Here is a 22,613-nt window from a genome sequence, read left to right as displayed (position 1 = left end):
CACACATCTCATGACTTTTAATAGTCAGAGCTTCCTCACAAGGATTACTAAATCATATCTCTCATATACCTCTCCTTTTTCCAAGAAGGATCATGCCTCTCTTGAATTTTGTTTTTCTCTCAATCTTTTCACACATCTCACATAAAAAGGTCAGAAAGATTGTCCTACATAAATAAGAGGTGGCTAAAGAAAGGTGATCTGTGGTTATACAACTAGAGGTAGTCCTTAAATAAGGTCTAGAAGTAATCATACCAACAAGATTTATATCATCAAAACAAATAAATGCTGAAAAGACTAAATCAGTATTTAGAATAAATGTTGATAAGTAATAACATTATTTATACCTTGTGAATCCACAATTAAGCTCACAGTTAACTGTGGTTATGACAGTTTTTGTTCATCAATAATGAGAACCTCCATTTGAATTGGAGAGGATTTGATCAGGTTACTGTCATGTACCATGATCTCAAACCTTGTTCTTCTTGCAAAGAATTAACACTTGAATGTGTTTCTTGAAAGCTTTCACAGAGTCTTCAGTAAAAACAAATGAAACCTTTGTGCCTCTATTAGTATCATTAAGATCTACCTTAGCAAATAGTCTCTAACCAACTAAATGTTATTTCTGAGTGGTGTGCATAATTTAGAACTTACGTCACTTGATTTTTTGGCAACATTTGAGAAAAGGATTCAAGTGTTTCAGTTATGAGAAGAATTTTAAGATATAAGATGTGTTGCTTTAAAAATGAGTGTGAACAACTTTCTTGAAGAGAAAAAGAAAGTTTCAAAAGAATGTCTGTAATAGACATTTTAGATAATCAAGTACACTGAAAGATAACAATCCTCATTGGCTAAGAATTAAATCTTTCATAAATTTTTTCTTTAACATCAGTTACTTCCTGTAGTGTGGTCAATCTGTACTGTAGTGATCACATGAACTTAAATAGAGATTAGTTCCTTCGCATGCACTATATAAAACATCTGAAATTTAAGCATGTAGTGTTGATTTGGATATGAATAGTTAAAAGCATACACTAGAAAATAAACAAGTATTCATTAACTTAAAGAATCAAATAACGTAAAAATATTTTCATTAATCATTAAAAAGTAGAGTACAAGATTTCATAGAATTTTAAACATAAAATCCTAATACAATCTAACTACTCGGACTTCTTCCACCTCTTTGCTGCTTGCTCCGCCCTCAGCGCCCTGCAATGATAAATCCTACTCATTGTGCCTGCAAGAGAGATGATATTCTCTTGCAGCTCAAGAGCTGCTTGACGAGCACGTTCCTCCAGTTCAACACGGAGTTCTTCTTGAAGAAGAACTTCTACGGTAAAGAAATGCAGTTCCAACTGATCATCCCGAGAGAGATATCATAGACTGAGTTTGGAACTTCAGTTGGGTGGTAAACTTCACCACCAATATGAACCTTAAGTCCATACGGATCAAAGTATATCTTTTCATCATTAGGATTGAAGATAGGTAGAAAGCATCCACCGCTACGTGTGTAAAACTAGGGTTGAACCGTTTTTGATGAGTGAATAAAATATTGAGAAGATGATGAGTTGAGTATGAAAAAGGCAGTGAGAAGTTTTGAGAGTGGATGGTTGTATTTATAGCAGAGAAGTTAGAAGCTGAAGGGATTCTTTGATTAACCATAATACGAATACACGATTACGCTTATCTAGGTAAACAAAAAGTAATCTCTCTCTTTAGATTCCTATTCCCAATATAAGTACTCAAGTATTACTAGATACTTACATCAGTAGCTAACCCATTTAAGCAATTAATAGATATTCCACTAACTCACTGATTAATTAAAATTACTGCCTAATAAATTATTTTAAATAAATTCAAAATAAACAATGAAGTATAACAGTCAATCATGATTTAGCCATTATCAATATTTTAATTACGACTATCAGGATTTATCAGTCAAAACTGGGTTGACCAATATCCAGATTTAACAACTACTGACATAACCTATTAGTCAAAGCAAGTTTAACTAATAACATAGCATGTAAGCATAATCAGTAGTTCAATATGCAGTTTTCACATAAGGTCATTTAGCATAATTATATGTTATCATGGTATCAATATTTAGCACAATAATCAGTATCAAACAAGTACTGACACATAATAACATACCATGCTTCAAAAATATCAACAGTCTTAATTATCAGAGTTTAAGAATTGTCCTGATATCATTCCTAATTAATTCGCCAATCTCGTGAAAGTAGCTTCACAGAGAGTCTTGGTGAATATATCTGCTACTTGTTGATCTACTAGAATCAGACCAATTCCATTGTACGTGCTTTCACATGTTCCCTTATGAAATGGTACCTGATGTTGATGTGTTTAGTCATTGCTGCATTTGGGATGCGCACAATATCTCCACCAGGATAAAACAGCTCGGAGTTTATGTTAACAGCAGCAACAAAAACTCCACTTCGACCAGCACCTCAGTCGCCGGAAAATATCAGCACTTCAGGACTTTTGGGAGAGAAATGCAGAGAGGTTGAAGAGAAGAGAAGAGAATGTAGTGTATATAATACATTCACTTTAACCTCTATTTATAGGAGAGGAAAAAATGAAACTGTCCACACACTTAATGTCTGAATTAAACTGCTTCATTAATAAAAAAATCAAAACTGATCAGATTTTGAATTTAAATTACTTGTAACAGTTTTTCACATTAACACCCACATTATTATCAGAACTTAAGTTAATTTCTGATCTGATATCAGAACTTAAGTTAAGTTCTGATTATATTCATCAGTTACAGATCAGATTATATTATTTGTCCAGGTTCAAGGTATTTATACTAAGCCCACTAACAAAGTGACTTTCAGTATCAAACCCAGCCCAACATTTTATAATAATCCAATCACTGATAAATAAATTCGAATTAAAATTAATTCTTAAATAAATAAAATCCTCGCCCAGGTCGCCTCACGTACGCGAGACGCCGAGACATTCGCCCAAATCGCCCTTCGACCCGACCCGGTCCGGTGCGTGGCGTGGCGGGGCGGCGGCGGCGCGTGTGTGTGCGCGCGCGTGAAGCACATAACAACACAATGGACCATCACACACCTTAGTAGTTGTATACTACTCATGTGGGTAATACCATATAAAGCACACAACCCCCTTTATTTATTTCAATGTGGGACAAACATTCTCAAATTTTTCCAAGCTTTTCCAAGCTACTTTCAACTCTCATTTCATATGGATTTCATTAAGAAAATTCTTAAAACCATACATGAAAATTTAAGTTTAAATATTATTGAACAATTTCCAATCATTAGATTTTTAGGATTAACATCAAGAACATAATTAAATTAAGCTCTAAAATCCTAATTTTCTAACAATCCCCCACAAATCCATACATAAATGCGATCAATTTCCCATCATGACTTGTTTTTCAGAGTCGGTACCCTTCCGGGTTTGAACCCTCCTAATTCCTCTACTTCAATGGCTATCGAACTCAGATGGAATGTTTTACCTTGAATCTGAATCTGTTTAGTATAACCATATTCCATAGACGACGACAAGTCAAAGGTTATGGTGCCAATCTACGGCTTTGAGACATTAATGGTCATGTCTCTATCCTGTTCATCGAATGCTTCAAGGATTAACCCTATCCTCTAATTGCGACCACACAATTACATTCGCTTAGCTGGGCATCTCTAGAGATATACTGCCTCTATCTCGTCAAATGACTTGATCCCATTCAGAGTTTTAACACTCTTGCTTTTCTGGCAGTGTCAGTACCTTCTAGGTTTACAGGGGATAGACTCAGATACTATAGTATCATCTATGTAGCAAAGGTACTTCCAATTCATCCTTACAGCTTGTTATTACCCATTGAATACACTTCGAGGGATCTCCTCTCATGTGTATTGGGTTCCCACTGTTGATGAATTATGATGGGTTGACAGTCCCATCCCCAACCTTGACTTAAGGACCACTGCAGGTTCCAGTCCTTTAGTAAGAGGATCAGCTATATTATTCTGAGTTCCTATGAACTCTATAGCTATGATCCTATCAGTCACTAAACCCCTTATAGACTTGAGTCTAACTTGGATGTGTCTCTTAGTTTTAGCATTATGCTTTTTACTGTTAATCTTTTCGATAGTTGTTCGACTATCACAGTGAATAGCAATAGCAGGAAGCGGTCTGCTTACTACAGGTATTGCAGACATAAGTCCATGTAACCATTCAGCCTCCGTCCCTGTGGCATCAAGTGCACACAACTCAGCCTCAAAAGTAGACCGAGTAACAATAGTCTGTCTGCTTGACTTCCAGGATATTGCTCCACCAGCCAAGGTGAACACGTATCCAGTCACTCCATTGGAACCAGACTTCTTAGCTATCCAACTTGCATCACTGTACCCTTCAAGCACACCAAGAAATCTCCTGTAGTGTAAACTAAGGTACATTGTGCCTTTTAGATATCTAAGTACTCTATCAAGAGCATCCCAATGAGTTCTGTTTGGACAGCTTGTATATCTAGCCAATTTAGACACAGAATATGAAATATCTGGTCTAGTACAGTTAGCAAGATACTGCAAGCTCCCAATAATCTGAGAATACCTTAACTGAGACACAGGCACTCCTGAAGTATTCTTGACAAGGGCAACTTTCGAATCATAAGGTGTACTAGCGATTCTACACTGTGAATAACCATATTTCTCAAGTATAGATTTCTCTATATAATGAGATTGAGTCAAGGTTATTCCTTCAGTGGAATGAATCAGTTTGATTCCAAGAATCACACTTGCCTCACCCATATCCTTCATTTCAAAATGCCTTTTCAAGAATTCTTTAGTCTCATTAATAATCTCAATATTGGTTCCAAACAGTAAAATGTCATCCACATATAGGCACAAAATAACACTCAATACCTTTAACTTTAGTGTAGACACACTTATCACTTTCATTAATCTTATAACTGAAAGGCAATATAGTTTCATCAAACTTTTTATGCCAATCTCTGGGAGCTTGTTTCAAGCCATAGATGGACTTGATCAACTTATATACTTTCCTTTCATTGCCTGATGCAACAAATCCATCAGGCTGATCCATATAAATCTCTTCCTCAAGTTCACCATGAAGAAAAGCCGTCTTTACATCCATCTGATGGATGATAAGACCATGGACTGAAGCCAATGCTATAAGCATTCGGATTGTTACCATTCTTGCAACCGGAGAGTATGTATCAAAATAATCAATTCCTTCCTTTTGCTTAAAACCCTTAGCTACCAGTCTAGCTTTGTACTTATCTATTGAGCCGTCAGGGTTCAACTTCCTTTTAAAGACCCATTTGCACCCAATAGTAGAACACCCAGGAGGGAGATCAACCAACTCCCATGTTCCATTAGAAACAATAGAGTCAATTTCACTCTTGACAGCGCCCTTCCAGTGCCTTGACTCAGAAGAATCCATAGCTTGCCGGAAAGTTAAAGGTTCGTCCTCGATATTGTAAATGATGAAATCACCTCCAAAATCCTTGACTACCTTTTCACGCTTACTTCTCCTTGGTTCCTCTAGTTCCTTAGGACTAGAGCTACTACTAGGTTCCGCCCCCACATTTGTCATCTTTTCCACATGATCAGGAATAGAACTTGATATGTGAGTAGGATCTTCCTCAGAAGTCGTTTCAGGTATTCCAGTCTTCATAGGGTAGACATCCTCAAAGAATGTCGCATCTCGAAATTCAACTATCGTGTTTGCCACTATACCATCTATGTCAGATTTTAACACTAAAAATCTCATAGCTGTAGTGGTTTCAAGATAGCCCAGAAAGATACAGTCAACAGTCTTTCGACCTAGTTTCTTTCTCTTGTCTTTAGGAACAAGCACCTTAGCAAGGCACCCCCACACACGAAGATACTTAAGACTAGTCATCCTGCCTTTCCATAACTCCAAGGGTGTTTTATCCATGTGTTTCAGAGGGACTCTATTCAAAATATGGCAAGCCGTATTTAGAGCCTCTCCTCACATGTATTTAGGCAACCCAGAGTTAATAAGCATACTATTAATCATATCTTTAAATGTTCTGTTCTTTCGCTCAGCAACCCCATTAGACTCAGGTGTGTATGGTGGAGTAACTTCATGAACTATACCATTGTTTACACAAAATTCATTAAAAGCATTACTCGTATACTCACCACCTCTATCAGATCTCAATCTTTTAAGTAGCTTACTAGTTTGTTTTTCTACTTCAGTTTTATATATAATGAATTTACTAAGTGCTTCATCCTTATGTCTAAGTAAATAAACATAACAGTATCTACTACTATCATCTATAAAAGTAATGAAGTATCTAAACTGGTCCTTGGTCAACACACCACCAAATTCACAAATATCAGTGTGTACTAAATCTAACAAGTCTGAATCCCTAACAACGTTATGAAAAGGTTTCCTTATCTGTTTAGCAGACACACATACTTGACATTTAGAATTCTTTTCTATGGTATATTTTGGAATCAACTCTAAGTTCATCATGTTCTTAAGAGCACCAAAGTTTAAATGACCTATTCTAGCATGCCATATATTTGAGGATTCAATACAGTTAACAGTAGGAATAACATTATTATTCAAATTTCCCAAAACGGGATCCGCATTAATAACAAATAAACCATTTGGCAAGTAACCCTTGCCAAAGAATGTACCAGTATGAATAAGAACTACTTTATTACAGTTGAACGAAATTTCAAAACCACTAGAAACTAAACAGCTTCCACTTATTATATTTCTACGCATGTCGGGAACATGATGCACTCTCGTCAGAGATAGAATATGTCCTGAAGGGAACTTCAGATCCACGTTTCCAACTCCATGTACTTGAGCAGCACTAGCATTCCCCATCTTCACAGTCAGGCTATGACTCTGTTGATAAGATACAAATAAACTAATATCAGCACAAATATGTACATTAGCTCCAGTATCTATCAACCATTCATTTGACAGATAGGTAGAAAATATCACAGGGTTGTAGGATACATACCGGTCAATGTCAGTTTCAGAAGCCGTAGCCTCACCAACAACCATGTTCACTACAGGCCCACTTGCGGTTCCAAGCACAACATTTTGCTTGCGCTACCTCGGTTTTCTTCGCTTTCTTCGTAGGGCAGTCCTTACTCCAGTGCCCAACCTGCCCACAAGACCAGCATGGTTTGTTTGCCTTGGGTTTCTTGGCCTTGTCCTTGTCACTCTTAGGTTTATTACTATTAGCTTTCTTAGCAAAAGCCTTCCTCTTCTGTCCTACAGTTGCTATGTTTACCTTTAAGGTACCGTGTTCAGTTAGCATCACATGTCCCTGTTTGGACTTGTGTTGTTCTTACACCGAGATGTCCAGCATAAGGTTGGTCCAGGTGATCTCTCCTTTCTGTCTTTTCAGGGAGAGAGAGAACTCTTCCCAAGACTTCGGGAGTTTTTCAATCACACTCATCACCTTGAACTTCTCCGGGAGATTCATTCCAGACTCCTTCAAAGCATGCACTATCATCTCGAACTCATGCACCTGCTCAGTCATGGACTTATTGTCCACCAGCTTGAACTCGAGGAACCTTGCCACAGAATACTTTTCTAGACCTTGTGAGTCAGTATTATGTGTCTGGTCCAGCTTCTCCCATAAGAGTTTTGCAGAGTAGGCATCAGAAGGATAGACATCAAACAAAGTGTTTGTTAGTGCCGCCAGAATGGCCGCCCTAGCCACGCCATCCTTCTCAGCCCACTTCGCAAAAGCCTTAACTGTGTCAGCCTTCTCTTGATCCACTTCTGGTTTCTCATATTCCACAACCGGCCACAGACCCTTTATAGTCAGCCACAACTTCATCCTTTTCTGCCAGCGAGAAAAGCCAATGCCACCGTTGAATTTCTCCGGTAAACCGGTTAGTTCAACAGCCTGTGGGAAACTATAGGTGGTCCAATCAATGGCCCCAGCAGTTGCACCCGAACTGCTACCACCACCAACGATAACCTCACTTTCGTTAACCATTATGCTAAATTCTATATAACCAATATTCTCTTCAAGAATGTTGTAAATCTCACTAACAAATATAGCAACATAGAAGCAAGTGTATAAAGAATTTAGCAAGTTTAGTCCAAGACCACAGTTAACAAAACAAAACATGCAGATAAACAAAATCAGTAACTGAAATAACGAAGAGAGAAAGAAAGATGTACCTGAAACCATAGCTTTTAACAGTGACTGAAATAAAGGTTCACAGATACAAAATGCCAAGAAAAATGATCACAGCTGAGTCACCAGGCCTTGCTCGAAGTCCTGGCTGCTCTTGAAGAGAATATTGCCCCTACCTGCTGCGTTTGGGATGCGCACAATATCTCCACCAGGATAAAACAGCTCGGAGTTTATGTTAACAGCAGCAACAAAAGCTCCACTTCGACCAACACCTCAGTCGCCGGAAAATATCAGCACTTCAGGACTTTTGGGAGAGAAATGCAGAGAGGTTGAAGAGAAGAGAAGAGAATGTAGTGTATATAATACATTCACTTTAACCTCTATTTATAGGAGAGGAAAAAATGAAACTGTCCACACACTTAATGTCTGAATTAAACTGCTTCATTAATAAAAAAATCAAAACTGATCAGATTTTGAATTTAAATTACTTGTAACAGCTTTTCACATTAACACCCACATTATTATCAGAACTTAAGTTAATTTCTGATCTGATATCAGAACTTAAGTTAAGTTCTGATATCAGAACTTAAGTTAAGTTCTGATTTTATTCATCAGTTACAGATCAGATTATATTATTTATCCAGGTTCAAGGTATTTAGACTAAGCCCACTAACAAAGTGACTTTCAGTATCAAACCTAGCCCAACAATTTATAATAATCCAATCACTGATAAATAAATTCGAATTAAAATTAATTCTCAAATAAATAAAATCCTCGCCCAGGTCACCTCGTGTACGCGAGACGCCGAGACATTCGCCCAAATCGCCCTTCGACCCGACCCGGTCCGGTGCGGTGCGGTGCGTGGCGTGGCAGGGCGGCGGCGGCGCGTGAAGCACATAACAACACAATGGACCATCACACACCTTAGTAGTTGTATACTACTCATGTGGGTAATACCATATAAAGCACACAACCCCCTTTATTTATTTCAATGTGGGACAAACATTCTCAAATTTTTCCAAGCTTTTGCAAGCTACTTTCAACTCTCATTTCATATGAATTTCATTAAGAAAATTCTTAAAACCATATATGAAAATTTAAGTTCAAATATTATTGAACAATTTCCAATCATTAGATTTTTAGGATTAACATCAAGGACATAATTAAATTAAGCTCTAAAATCCTAATTTTCTAACAGTTGTCACATATTGTAGGTAGTACACAAGCCCCGCACCAACAAGAGGAAAATGATAGTTGAACTACTAGGCTCATCTGAGCATGCTTCAAGTGTGTTTGTATATGAAATTGCGATGTCTACTTCTTAATTCTTTACATCAAGATATAACGAACAACAATGATAAACAATATGTTTTCTTTACGAGGTCGGAATATAGCTAAAATGCAAAAAGAAATTGATGATCGGTGTTAAATTATAAATAGCCTGCAAAATTTACATGCTAAGCCTTAAGCCTCTTCTACCATTTCCTGTTCCCATGTCATTGAACTGACATTGATAGGGGTATATTTAATTGAGATTTTTTTTAAAAAATTGGATTTTGAAAATCTTAAAGTATTCAATTTTACATGTTAATCCTTAAGCCTCTTCTACCATTTCCTGTTCCTATGTCATTGAACTGACATTGATAGGAGTGTATATTTAATTGAGATTTTAAGTAATTTTTTTAGATTTTGAATATCCTAAAATATTTAATTTAAATTCTAAAAAATTCTTAAAAATCTGATGAATAGGGATTGAAAAAAATCTTTTAAAATCTGAGTGTATTCAATTTAGATTTTAAAATTTTTATTAAAAATGGTGGTATTCAAATTGAATTTTTAAAAATCAATTAAAATATGATGGTATTCAAAAGTTCATTGATTTTTTGTATTTTATAAAATTGTAGTTTTTGATGAATTTGTTATTTTAAAAAATCTTAGCAAAATTTAAGAGATTTTGATGGATTTGTAGAAATCACAGCTCAAATCAGCAATATTCTACGAGATTTATTGAACAACTCCGCTAAAATCCGCGTATAATTAAAATCAATCAAAATCAACGATAATCATTCAAAATCAATGTATTATTATAAATCCTCTAAAATCTGAATCGAATACACCCCTGAATATACTCATATCTTCAACGGGTGAAAAATCAAAATATCCACCATTTGGGGGTTACTGCCCAAAATAACATTTGGCGGGAGATAGTCCCAATTTTACCCACCAAATACGCACATGCATATTCCTTTTTTAAATATTTTATAAAAAATACGCATATCTGATATGCGTATTCACTGCTATAGGAACAGGAGATACGCATTGCCAACATGCGTCATCCTGCTACAGTAACAGTGAATACGCATGTCAGACATGCGTATTCTTTATAAAAATTTAAAAATCTGAATAAGCATCTGTAGCATGCGTAGTCTATCGGTATTTTGGGCAGTTCGTTCCGTCGGTAGGTATTCTGGGCACTTAAAGCTGGAAAGTGGTGTATTTTAGGCATTATTTCTATATGCAATCTAATAATTTATATTGTTTTTTTATCTGTTCAAACTCATTAAGAGGTCAATAAAATTGTGTTGCAGGGAATCGGGAGAAGCCTTCTGAATGATCAAACCCAGTGTTACACTAGTACAAAAATGACTTTTAGCCACGGTCAAAATAGGCCTTTAGCGTCGGTTTTTCAGCGTGGTATATGCAGGGGACGCTAAAGGTATATTTTTTTTGCGTCGGGTAATTAGGCGACACTAGCATCGGTTAGATGACCGACTCAAAATTTCCACTAACCGACGCTCTTGCTTGGACAATTGCGTCGGTCCAATAAAGTGCCGACGCTGGAATTTGTAATTAGATGCGTCGGTTTATCAAAAAACCGATGTTGAAAGTTAATATTAAAGGCGTCGGTTGTTAAAATTTCCGACGCTATATGTTAATATTAAAGGCGTCGGTCGTTGAAAAAGCCGACGCTATATGTGTACATTTTAGGCGTCGGTTGTTCAATAAAACCGACGCCTAAAGTACTGTAAAAAAAATAAATATTCTTTTCATTTTTATTGATATCCTGAACCTGCTTTTTACAAATACCAGCATTCCCACAAATATAACTGAATAATAAAATTAACTAGGAATCAAATTGAAACTAAAGTAGGTCTCAAGCTATCTTTTCATACGATACATTGAATTTTAAATAGAATCAAAATATTTTTGATAAAGTAATAAATGACAATGTGTTCCCAAAAAATATTAATGTTCATTTTCCATCATCGAATTAGCAATATCGATGTTGAAAAATCCAGCAAATCATCATTTAGCTTGGGAGGTCCAACACTCAAGAATCTCAGCAAAGTCCGGCACCTACATAATATAGTCACACATATAATATTTTGGTACATAATTAGCAACATATATAAGATTGTATGTCTCATTTTTCTAGATTTGTCTAAAGTTATTATCGTACCTGATTATAGACATTCGACAATAAAAAATTTTGCCCAAAGCTCTCGAATCTCATTGATTTCCTTCTTAGTATATCTTCTTGAACCAAGACCCTTTCAAATGGAAATGATAAAATATTTAGACAAATCTTGAGTTTAGATGTTTGTAAAACAATATCAAATATTTTTTGTCTTACCACTATCCAGTTCGTGTTAAGATCTTTTTGACAAAGCATGACTATGTCATGCATGTACTTCATAACAAAAAAACCACACTCTGTGCCTCCTTCTTGTTGAGGACACTATACATAAAACACTAAGTTTGATTATATATAAATAAATATAACAACAACAAAATTAAAATATGAATTAAATAAGTTATACCTCAACCTCCGTATGAATCCAACGAAATTCTTTTCTGTTATTCCTCTTTCCGCCTCCTGGTACATACAACTTAAATGCCCTGTGTAATAGGAATATGTCAGTACATAATTCAAAAATCTTAGAAATAAGGATATATATATATTGTAGACTATTTGAAATTTAAATTGAAATTTAACTTACGTTCGTGTAGGTGTTGTCAACCGTATTTTCCGTTCCTTCTTCAAAGAATCAAACACATAGATAACACTTTCATGGAGACAAAATAGGAGCAACATCCAGTGGTCACTACACCAATAGACATATATATATATATCACAATTAGATTATATTTTTAATAAAAATACTGAACATAAAATTGGTTTTGTCCTCACTCTTGGATATAAGGTGCTAATATAAACTGCTTCTCTTTATTCGCAACCAAATTTTTTTCCATGTACTCGGCTGCATCCTGAATACGTTGATAATCACGGATATGCGGTATTGCTAATCTGGATGGCAACATGAATCCAAATTTATCATTATTCAATTTGTTGCAAAGCTTCCCAATGTACCTACATGCAATGTTATTTATCACAATCAATATGTATATTGGATAATGATTCTAAGGTAAATTAGGAAGTAAAGACTAGTCTTACTTCAAAAAAAATTCCAGAATGGGTATGTTTAACCAGCTCATTTTCAAAAATTGATCAACATCTTCATGTGCAACGTATATTGGATCTTCTCCATTTTCTTCATACTTAAAGAGCGAACCTTTTTTATTAGTGGACAGCTTTTTAAGCAAAAAACGTAAAGATCGACAATGCTCAGTTGAGTTTGTGTCATCATCAGGGCTTTTCTTGACAGGAGTTACCGAACCTTTACTTTCAACTTTCTTAGGCATCATAACAACTTTTTTCTGTGGAGATTCAGATATATATAATATTCCATGTCACACATCTTCAATTTATATTATTTCTGTGGCTGAGATCAATTTATTCAGAATATATAAATAATTTATATAAATAATTATATATTATATAATTATTCTGTGGAGATTATATTAATTCTGTGGAGATTATATAAATAATTTATATTAATTTATATAATTATTTATATAAATAATTATATAATTATTTATATAAATAATTATATAATTATTTATATAAATAATTATATAATTATTGTGTGTGGAGATTATATAAATAATTATATATTATATAATTATTCTGTGGAGATTATATTATATATTCACACATCTTCAATTTATTCAGAATATATAAATAATTATATATTCTGTGGAGATCATATTAATTATGTATACAAAGTTAATATTAAAAATATAAATAATTATTTATATATTTTGTATTCAAAATATATTCCATGTCACACATCTTCAATTTATATTATTTCTGTAAATACAATCTCCGGCTATTGACTAGCAACAACTAAACAATGCAAATGCTTGCAAAGAAACAGAAAAAATAGCATTTGGGACTTGGGATATAGAAAAGTTGAAAAAAATCATAGTCTTCTCAGCAAGCCACAACTAAACATATAGGAAACTGGAAAACACCGATGTTCCCACGCACGGGCAAAGAAGAGCCAAAGACCCAAGTCATAGTCTTCTCAGCAAGCCAGTTCAAAAATACAATCTCCTGTTGTTTGCCGAGCAACAACTAAACACAGATGCTTGCGAAGAAGCACATGGCAGATGAAAGAGTACAAAACTTTCATAAAACCTAACTTGCTCCTAGACTGCCCCCGTTGTAGTTAACATCTCACTCAAAGAACTTATCATTCTCACATCATCATTTTCTGCCCAAGTAGTTAACATCTCACTCAAAGAACTTATCATCCTCTCATCATAATCTTCTGCCCAAGTTTTTGGTGTGGTTCGGAGAACATGTCAGTTGGTAATCGATCGTGAAACAATGAGCAAGAGACTGCACAGGTCAAAGCAACAATCAACACACCAAAAACTTGGGCAGAAGATTATGATGAACTAAAGAAGCCACATAGTACATGGTTTTCAAAAAGCATAACAAACTCCAGATAATACCAAATGAAGCATGTATGCAGCGTGCCGCAACACAATGCCTAATAGTTACAAACTTCGGTTTAATGTCTAGAATCATCTCTTCAATTCCATCCTCGTCCGCTTTTCCTTACCCTCTATATGTATAACTTCATTTTATCTACAATTAATATTCACCAAAGATACTTAATTAATGCAATCCTTTAGCAATATGCAATATTGCACAGTGCTGCTCCTACTATGCTCATTCTTTGCCTTCCTGCACGATGCTTCAGGTAGACTCGCATTACATGTTTCATTATTTCATGCATGCTTCTGGTTTATCCATTTCTCAGTAGACAATATCAAGAGCAGGTTTAGTGTAGCAGTACATTTCAATGTTTTAATATGCACTAGTTACACTTACACATTTTTAATATGATGCCTCTGTTTCTAATGCAGCTGTTCAGCAAGCAAGTGGACAACAACATGCAGAACTGAATAGAGCAGGTGTGTGCTATGGAACTTTTGCAGACAATCTACCATCCCCACAAGAAGCCGTGTCTCTCATCCAAAATCTCCAAGCTAATAGAATAAGACTTTATGGTCCGGATTTTAATGTTCTCCAAGCCCTAAAAAACACCAGTATTGAAGTCGTCCTTGGTGTCCCCAACTATCAACTTCAAAGCATCGCTTCCGGCCAAGACAAAGCCAACCAATGGATCCAAAACAACGTCCAGAACTTCCCAGACATCAACTTCAGGTATATTGTTGTTGGAAATGGTGTGCCTACACAAGACCAACACAGTATCGAGTATAGAGAGTTTCTGCTCATGGCCATGAAAAACATTCAAAATGCGGTTTCCTCATGCGGTCTATAAAACAAAATCAAAGTCTCCACAGCCCTTGATCATTCAGTTATTCTGAAATAAATTCACCCACCATCAAATGCCGAATTTGACGACAAATACTTTATTGGGGACATAATCCAATTGTTAAAGAACAATAACGCACCGTTTCTTGTAAACATTCACCCATATTATAGCTATGCATTCAACAAACCCGAAATTCCTCTAGAATTAAACAAAGATAGCCAAACCTCAGGTGACATACGTCTCCGATATGCATACTTCAGATCTCCCTCGGTTTTGGTTAAAGGCGGTCAACTAGGATACAAAAATACGTTTGATGCAATGGTTGATGCGGTATACTCTGCACTGGAGAAGGCTGATGCTTCTTCATTGGATGTCGTCGTGTCGGAAACAGGATGGCCTACTGCTGGAGGACCTCAAGCTACAGCATATAATGCAAGACTTTACAACAATAATTTAATTAAGCGAAGTAAGAGCAAGGGGTCTCCAAAAAGACCAAAGAAGCCTGTAGAAACTTATATATATAACTTGTTTGATGAAAATCAAAGGAGCGAAATGGAAAGGCACTGGGGGATATTTGAGGCAAATAAACAAGCCAAGTACCCCATCACTTTTGCTTCTTAGTTACAGTATATCAGAAGCCATATTGAATAAGGATTAATGTTTGTATCCAGCCTTCAATCAAGTTCATTGCTCTGTATGTTTAAAGTGTCTACCACTTTGTTAACCTGATTTGTGTACTGTTTCGTGCCCAAACTAATCTATCTATATGGCAGATGAAAGAGTACAAAACTTTCATAAAACCTAACTTGCTCCTAGACTGCCCCCGTTGTAGTTAACATCTCACTCAAAGAACTTATCATTCTCACATCATCATTTTCTGCCCAAGTAGTTAACATCTCACTCAAAGAACTTATCATCCTCTCATCATAATCTTCTGCCCAAGTTTCTGGTGTGGTTCGGAGAACATGTCAGTTGGTAATCGATCGTGAAACAATGAGCAAGAGACTGCACAGGTCAAAGCAACAATCAACACACCAAAAACTGGTTCACCACGCCAGTCAAGTAGTAGCAACAAATACCGCAATATAGACACCAATCTTTGCACAAACAGGTCGACAACCAAGTATGCAACAAGAGTTGTGCTCCTGTAAAACTAAAAACAGAAGCAACGAGCAAGCTATCCAACTGCATTAATATAGAAAAATAGAACTTGTCATCAAAGAGTTAGAAATCTTGATTATAGATAACCGCCTAATAGCTCATCCAGCAGTAACACAATCAATCAGTCACCAAACCACCAATCCCAAGTCACAAGAGAGCGTTGATAGGTGTCAAAGCTCGATGAACTTTTAGAGTAATCCCACGTCCGCTACTCTGTTGAAATCGTCTTCCAAAATGATGAAAACACTAATCAAAATCTTATCATAACTCAACTTAAAAAAAATTATGAGATACATATGATAAATAGATAAATATGTGATTAAAAAATAATTATACAAAAATAAAAAAATTAAAAGAACACCTTCAGTGTCGTGACATCCCTGGTCTAATTAATTTTTTACTCTAATACTTTTAGCGTCGGTTAAATTAAAGCCCGTAGCATAAAGCAGAAATTTATAGCGTCGGCCAACTAGAAACCCGTAGCACAAAGCATACTTTTTAGCGTCGGTTGTAAACGACGACGCCATAAATACTTTTAAGCGACGGTTACCTACAGAAGCGACGCTATTAACACTTTTAGCGTCGGTTAAATTAATAACCGACACCAAATGCCGTGCACATATACCTATTTGCGTCGTTCAATCTTGCAACCGACGCAGGAAGTACCTTTAGGCGTCGGTTCTTTAAAGAACCGACGCTAAAACTACGTTGCAGAAAGTACTTTTTGTACTAGTGTTACCCGATTCGCAGGTCGACCCCTGAAACCGTGAACTGGTTCGCCCGTACCGGAACACGGGTCGAAGTCGACCCAGATCGACTGGGATTGCGTTCCAGTTCGTCTTTTCCGGCGAACCGTGGTTTCTGTTCCGACGACTGTAAATGGAGAAAGATATGAATAAAAAATAAGTGTTTAGTGTTTCTTGGGTTATAAGGGTGATGAGTGATGGGTGATAAATGATGACTTGGATGTATATATGTATGTATTTATCAATTTTTCTGCAGAAACCTAATCAAGAAGAGGGCTATGCGGAGAAGAAGAAAGGAAAGAGACGCATACCGAGGAGTAATTGACAGATACAAATGTATATTTGTATTATAATTTGTACAAAAGTAAATAGTAATTTTTCCTTCCTTTTTTCTTTTTCCACCGTTTAAATTGAAACTTGAAATCTAATAAATAAGCATCTTTTATTTGAAGAAGACGACTTTTGTGTTTTCTTATAATTAATTAAAAATTAAATAATTTATAATTGATATACACTTAAATCTCGATAAATGAATATTACTAGAATAGGAATATTTTATTCATTAATCGAGATTATTTATTTATCGGGGTCAAAAATACATTATCTTTATTATATTGGAACCGAAAAAAACTTATTTGATGAGATGATTCGTTTATTAAATCTTCATTTATTGAGAATTTACTGTATTTAGCATACAAATAAATGAAATAAGAGTGGTGCTACTAACAAAAAATGATTTCAAAAAATATTCTAAAATGATGCAATATATAATTTCATTCGTGATACTAATACATATGTACGGGGATTCTATATAATTAAAAAGCCAATAATCAATAAGATATCAACAATTAAATATTTATAACCATTTTTAAAATATTTTTTGGGACACATAATAAATGTAAAAATATTTGTCTAAAACAAAAAAAAATACTTTTAAATTGATTTTTACTCAATTCATGTTAGCTTTACATTATATTCATCTTAAATTGATTGTGAAATCTTCGTAAATTAAAGGAAAATATTATTTTTAGCACATTTATTTTATGACGTATATAAATTAAAGGCATACATAAATGTAACTTAAAAAATCAATAATTATAATCATCTTGATCGTTGTTCACAATCTGCACAGACTAAATCAAATGTAAGTAAAAAGAATTTTAATAATTTTTTTAAAATATAAAAAATATCGTATTTGATTACTTTTTGATATATGATCCCACATTCGGTACATTGTTCGATGTTTAGTTTGAAATAGGTACAACTCAAATTCGGTTTGATGTAAAAATAGATTTTATGAGCATATGGTCTAGACTGAGTACAGTTTATATATAGGTCAGTAAACTAGCTCGTTGATAAATTTTGTAAATCAATAGATAAAAATACTAATATATATATATATATCCCTGAATAGATTTTGCGAACATATGGCCTAGCTAGACTGAGTACATTTTATATATAGGTCAGTAAACTAGCTCATTGATAAATTTACAAACATATGATATAGTCTGAGACTCTGAATACATATTATTTATTAGTAGGTAAACCGGATCGTTGATATAGTTTGTAAATAGTAGATTAACATACCATTTATATATTATGTTACTCGGACTTGGTTATAAGTATCCGAGTGTCCATGTCCGACACGGGTTTAGACCGAGTATAATTTATATATATGTTAGTAAACCAGATCGTTGATATTTATACTAAACTATAATAACCGGACTGGGGTATAATTTGTAGTTTGGTTAACCCCTATTTTTGGTTATCTCTTTTGATTATGACCGTCAAATCCTTAACCAAATGATCATAACGTTAGATCCGAATACTAAAAAAATATACCACCCAAGCTTACAGGTTCAGATCCCGTCAAGAACAAGCATTTATATAATATTTATAAAAAAAATACACTAATCACACAAACATCAAATATTTAATTTTTATTTATAAATAAGGTTAATGGTTCAAATCTCATCAACCATATACTACTTTATACTATATTATTTAATTTAACTTAAAGTTATACATAATCAAATTATAATTATATAGTTGTTAATTTAAGTATTTAATTTTAATATAATTATATAAAATAAAAATAAAAATATATAAATATTAACGTGTACCCGTGCATCGCACGGATATTAAACTAGTAGTTTGTAAATATTAGATTAACATACCAGTTATATACTATGTTACTCGAACTCGGTTAAATCATTTCTAACTTATTTTTATGTGATTCTTTTTGTTTAAATTAAAAAATAATAATTTACTTCCTTTATTGTACAAAACATATTTTTGTTCATCTCATTAACCAAAATACAAAATAATTAAAAGGAAGGGGAATCAAATTATGCCTCGGTTTCTCACTAGTATTGAAATTAACATTAATTTTATTATAGAATGTGATTCAATTTTGTCTATTAGACTTCTGTGTCTTGCCTGTATAAATGTATGAAACCCCATAGTTGTTGTTATATATAGATATCAAACTAAACTCTACACAATACAAACATATAATCAAAAATGGCTTTTGGAAGCGGTAGTAAAAGGTGCTCTGAATAAATCTCCCAAGATAAAGGTGAGTTTAATCAGCAAGATGAAGAAGTACATCCAACAGAGACACCCACAGATGATATTGATGAGCCAAATCCAACCCTTAAACCACTACTCTTTGAGGTAGAAAATAAGGCAAAGGCTACTGGAAAAAATCCCGGAGGCTCGAAAAAATGGGTTTGCAAGCATTGCAAGAAATCTTATACAAGTTCTTACACAAGGATCCATTATCACTTTCTTGGTGCTCCACCTGGGAAAAAAGCACAAATTCAAAGATGTCCGGTTATGATGACCAACAAAACAGAGCTATTGAGGATCAAAAAATGGTTGAAGATGCAGAAGAGAAAGGCATCTCTCCGTCCCTGACATCAACTACAATCAACAATTCAATGAAGACTTCTCTAAAAGAAAAAAATATTGTTGATTCATTTTGCATGATGGAAAGACACTCGGTTGATTTGCTTGTCGAGAAGACTTTGTGTGCGAATGGAATTCCCTTTAATGTGCTTAGGAGTCCAGACTTTATTGCCATGGTGAGAGGCATAAATTATGCTCCTTAAGGATTATAAATTACCATCATATGACAAGGCAAGGACTACATTACTTGATGAATGTAAAAGAGATATTGAGAAGTACTTGGTGCCACTGAAAGATACTTGGTTCACTAATGGTGTTTCTATTATCTCTGATGGATGGACAAATATAAAGCATAAACCACTCATTAATGTCATTGCTTCTAACAGTCACAACTCAATATTTTTGTACGCTGAAACTTTCGAAGGTATGTTATTGTACTTACAATCTTGCATTTTATTTAGAATATAAATGATATCTTATATCTTTAATACGAATCTGATTTTTTTTCTTTTTTCGGGGATAGAGAAAACGGGCAAAAAAATTGCTTCTTTTTTGCTCAAATCGATTGATGATATCGGGCCTTCAAATGTACTACAAGTCATTACTGACAACGCCGCAAATTGTAAGGCAGCGGGAAAGGAAATAGAGAATGTGCATAAGCATATCTTTTGGTCACCATGTGTGGTACATACTCTTAATCTTATCTTTAAAGATTTTGCTGCTGAGTTTAGTTGGATTCCGGAGATATGTAAAAGGGCTAAAGATTTAGTTAAGTTTTTTATTAATCACTCACATGCCCTAGCCATGTTTAGAACAAATTATAATCTTAAATTAATTAAAGTGGCTAAAACTAGATTTGCATCACATCACATTTTGTTAAGAAGAGTAAAAAAGTGTAGGGAGTCTTTTGCTCTGACAGTGGTTTTAATGGCTTGGAAGAAGTGGGTTAGGAATAGTGAAGTGGGAGTGAAAAATCTTGGGGAAGAGATCGCTGCAACTATTGGGGATGATCAGTTTTGGGAAGATGTTGATAATATATTATCCATCACCAAACCAATATATTTAATGATTAAATTTGCTGATGCTGATGGATTTATGAGATTTGCTGATAGTGTTCCAATGCACTGTTTGGGATTTTCGCTCAACCCTCATTTTTATGATGCTAATTACTTGAGAATTGAAGCTCCATGTGGTATCCCTAGGCGCCCTCCAAATCATGATTTGGAGGTTGTTAAAGGGGTGATGACAGCCTTGGAAAAAATTGGTGAAGATGCAAGTGAAAGAAAACTTTTACGTGAACAACTTTCAAAATTCCAAGCAAAAGAAGGGATTTTTGGCTCTCCCGCAGCTAGAATTGATGCAGTGTCCCTGAATCCAATTTCCTGGTGGTCTACATATGGTTCAGAAACTCCACAATTGGCTGAAGTTGCTTTTAAAATTTTGTCACAGCCAATAAGTAGTTCTTCCGCTGAACGGGTTTGGAGCACGTACTCGTACATTCATAGTGCAAAACAGAATAGGCTCAATGCTGCAAGGGCTGATAAACTCGTGTTTATTCATTTCAATGCTTGTCTTTTGTCTCGTTGTTCGGAAAGCTATAAAAAAGGGCCATCGAAGAAGTGGGATGTCAATCCGGAGAATTCACTGTTGGAGGAATCTGCTGTAAGACTTGAAGATACAAACTTGGAGTAAATTGGTGGTTCAAATTTATTTTATATTTGATGATTTGATGATGTATTTGAGATCTCTATGACTCTGTTTTGGTTATTATTTTTGGAACATTGCTGTGGTTTATTAAGTTTTTGGTCATGTCTAAACTCTAAACTTGATGCTTTGATTTTAAATATTACTTGGAGATGCTTTGGTTTAATATTACTTGGATTCATGATTTACTGTTATTGTATATTCTTGCTGCTGTATAATATATTTTCCAGGACCTCCAGGTTTACAAGACTGTAGTTTGTATTAATAAGTTACCAGAATGTTAATGTGAATCAGCGGATGCTCACTTGCAGCCTATTCTTGCTATGTATAAATAAGTTGAAGGGCAGAATACAAAGCATGTCAAAGAAGTCAACTAGTTTGCTGGAAAAATTTGGTAATACATTTATGTTTTTCATTTTTGATGTACAAAATATCTAATAAAATAAATAAATAAAGGGTTCTTTGTATCGACCCACGAACCCGATTCATGACTTAACGAATGTGATTTCTTCACATCCACGTCCCACGTACCCGAACTCGTACCACGTCCTGGAACGACCCAAGTCCCGTGCAACAGTGATCAAACCTCCATTCTTTCTCTGCTCGACCCGGAAAGGGACGAGGCTAGGTAATGGCCATAGGTGACCATGACCCGCCCAATATTATCCCAAAAATATAATATTTACTTATAAATATTACAATTAATTGTTAAAATAATAATATTTCTTTATCTTATTGGATACAGATTTGATATATTAACCTCATAAATAAATTATATGCCGCAATATTCATGTATATGACAAAAAAGCATAAAATATTTTTCATATACATTTTTAAATTTTCTTATTTTTAAATATATATTTCTAATATATTTATATTTTAAACCTCTATTTTAATTTTGTTATTTAAATTAGTGACGAATGACTTAAAATCAATTATAAAACATTTTCAATATAATTTTCATATTATACATTATATGTATATAGATATATATATATATATCCAAGTTATTATTTTTTATTCAATATTTAAGTTTTTATTTTAGTTTCAAACTAACATAATAACCCATGCAATACACGCAACATTATCTACCGCTTTAGAAAAATATATGTAAATTTAAATTTGAGATGTTGATTTATTTATTAGTATTGATTTTCTATATTACTAATTAGTAATGAAATTTTTAGGTACGTCGAAAGAGACAAATAAAATTAAACTAAAAGTTTATAGGTATAATTATGTAATTGTCTAGGA

The 22,613-nt window shown here is 34.4% G+C and overlaps 2 protein-coding genes across 2 annotated transcripts; both read left to right on the top strand.

The window, feature by feature from the left end:
- The first annotated feature begins 15,156 nt into the window (after positions 1-15,156).
- Positions 15,157-15,459, top strand: LOC141695444 (glucan endo-1,3-beta-glucosidase, acidic-like). Its single transcript, XM_074499689.1, has one exon. It carries the CDS (start codon positions 15,157-15,159, stop codon positions 15,457-15,459), a length of 303 nt encoding a protein of 100 aa, XP_074355790.1.
- A 4,012-nt stretch (positions 15,460-19,471) lies between these two features.
- LOC141695443 (uncharacterized) lies at positions 19,472-21,347 on the top strand. The gene is made up of 3 exons (XM_074499688.1): positions 19,472-19,831; positions 19,887-20,079; positions 20,179-21,347. The coding sequence occupies exons 1-3, from the start codon at positions 19,472-19,474 to the stop codon at positions 21,345-21,347; spliced, it is 1,722 nt and encodes a 573-aa protein (XP_074355789.1).
- The last annotated feature ends 1,266 nt before the right edge of the window (positions 21,348-22,613 follow it).

Source organism: Apium graveolens, chromosome 11, assembly GCF_009905375.1.
Source record: "Apium graveolens cultivar Ventura chromosome 11, ASM990537v1, whole genome shotgun sequence".
Taxonomy (NCBI): domain Eukaryota; kingdom Viridiplantae; phylum Streptophyta; class Magnoliopsida; order Apiales; family Apiaceae; genus Apium; species Apium graveolens.
The sequence above is the reverse complement of the archived record's forward strand: the minus strand, read 5'-3'. Positions and strand labels throughout refer to the sequence as shown.

Bases quoted from the DNA above. Each gene is read 5' to 3' on its own strand.
- LOC141695444 (XM_074499689.1), top strand. From the start codon at position 15,157: ATGGTTGATGCGGTATACTCTGCACTGGAGAAGGCTGATGCTTCTTCA.
- LOC141695443 (XM_074499688.1), top strand. From the start codon at position 19,472: ATGGGTTTGCAAGCATTGCAAGAAATCTTATACAAGTTCTTACACAAG. The intron at 19,832-19,886 runs GTGAGAGGCATA...TCATATGACAAG, and splicing joins GTCCAGACTTTATTGCCATG to GCAAGGACTACATTACTTGA. The intron at 20,080-20,178 runs GTATGTTATTGT...TTTCGGGGATAG, and splicing joins GTACGCTGAAACTTTCGAAG to AGAAAACGGGCAAAAAAATT.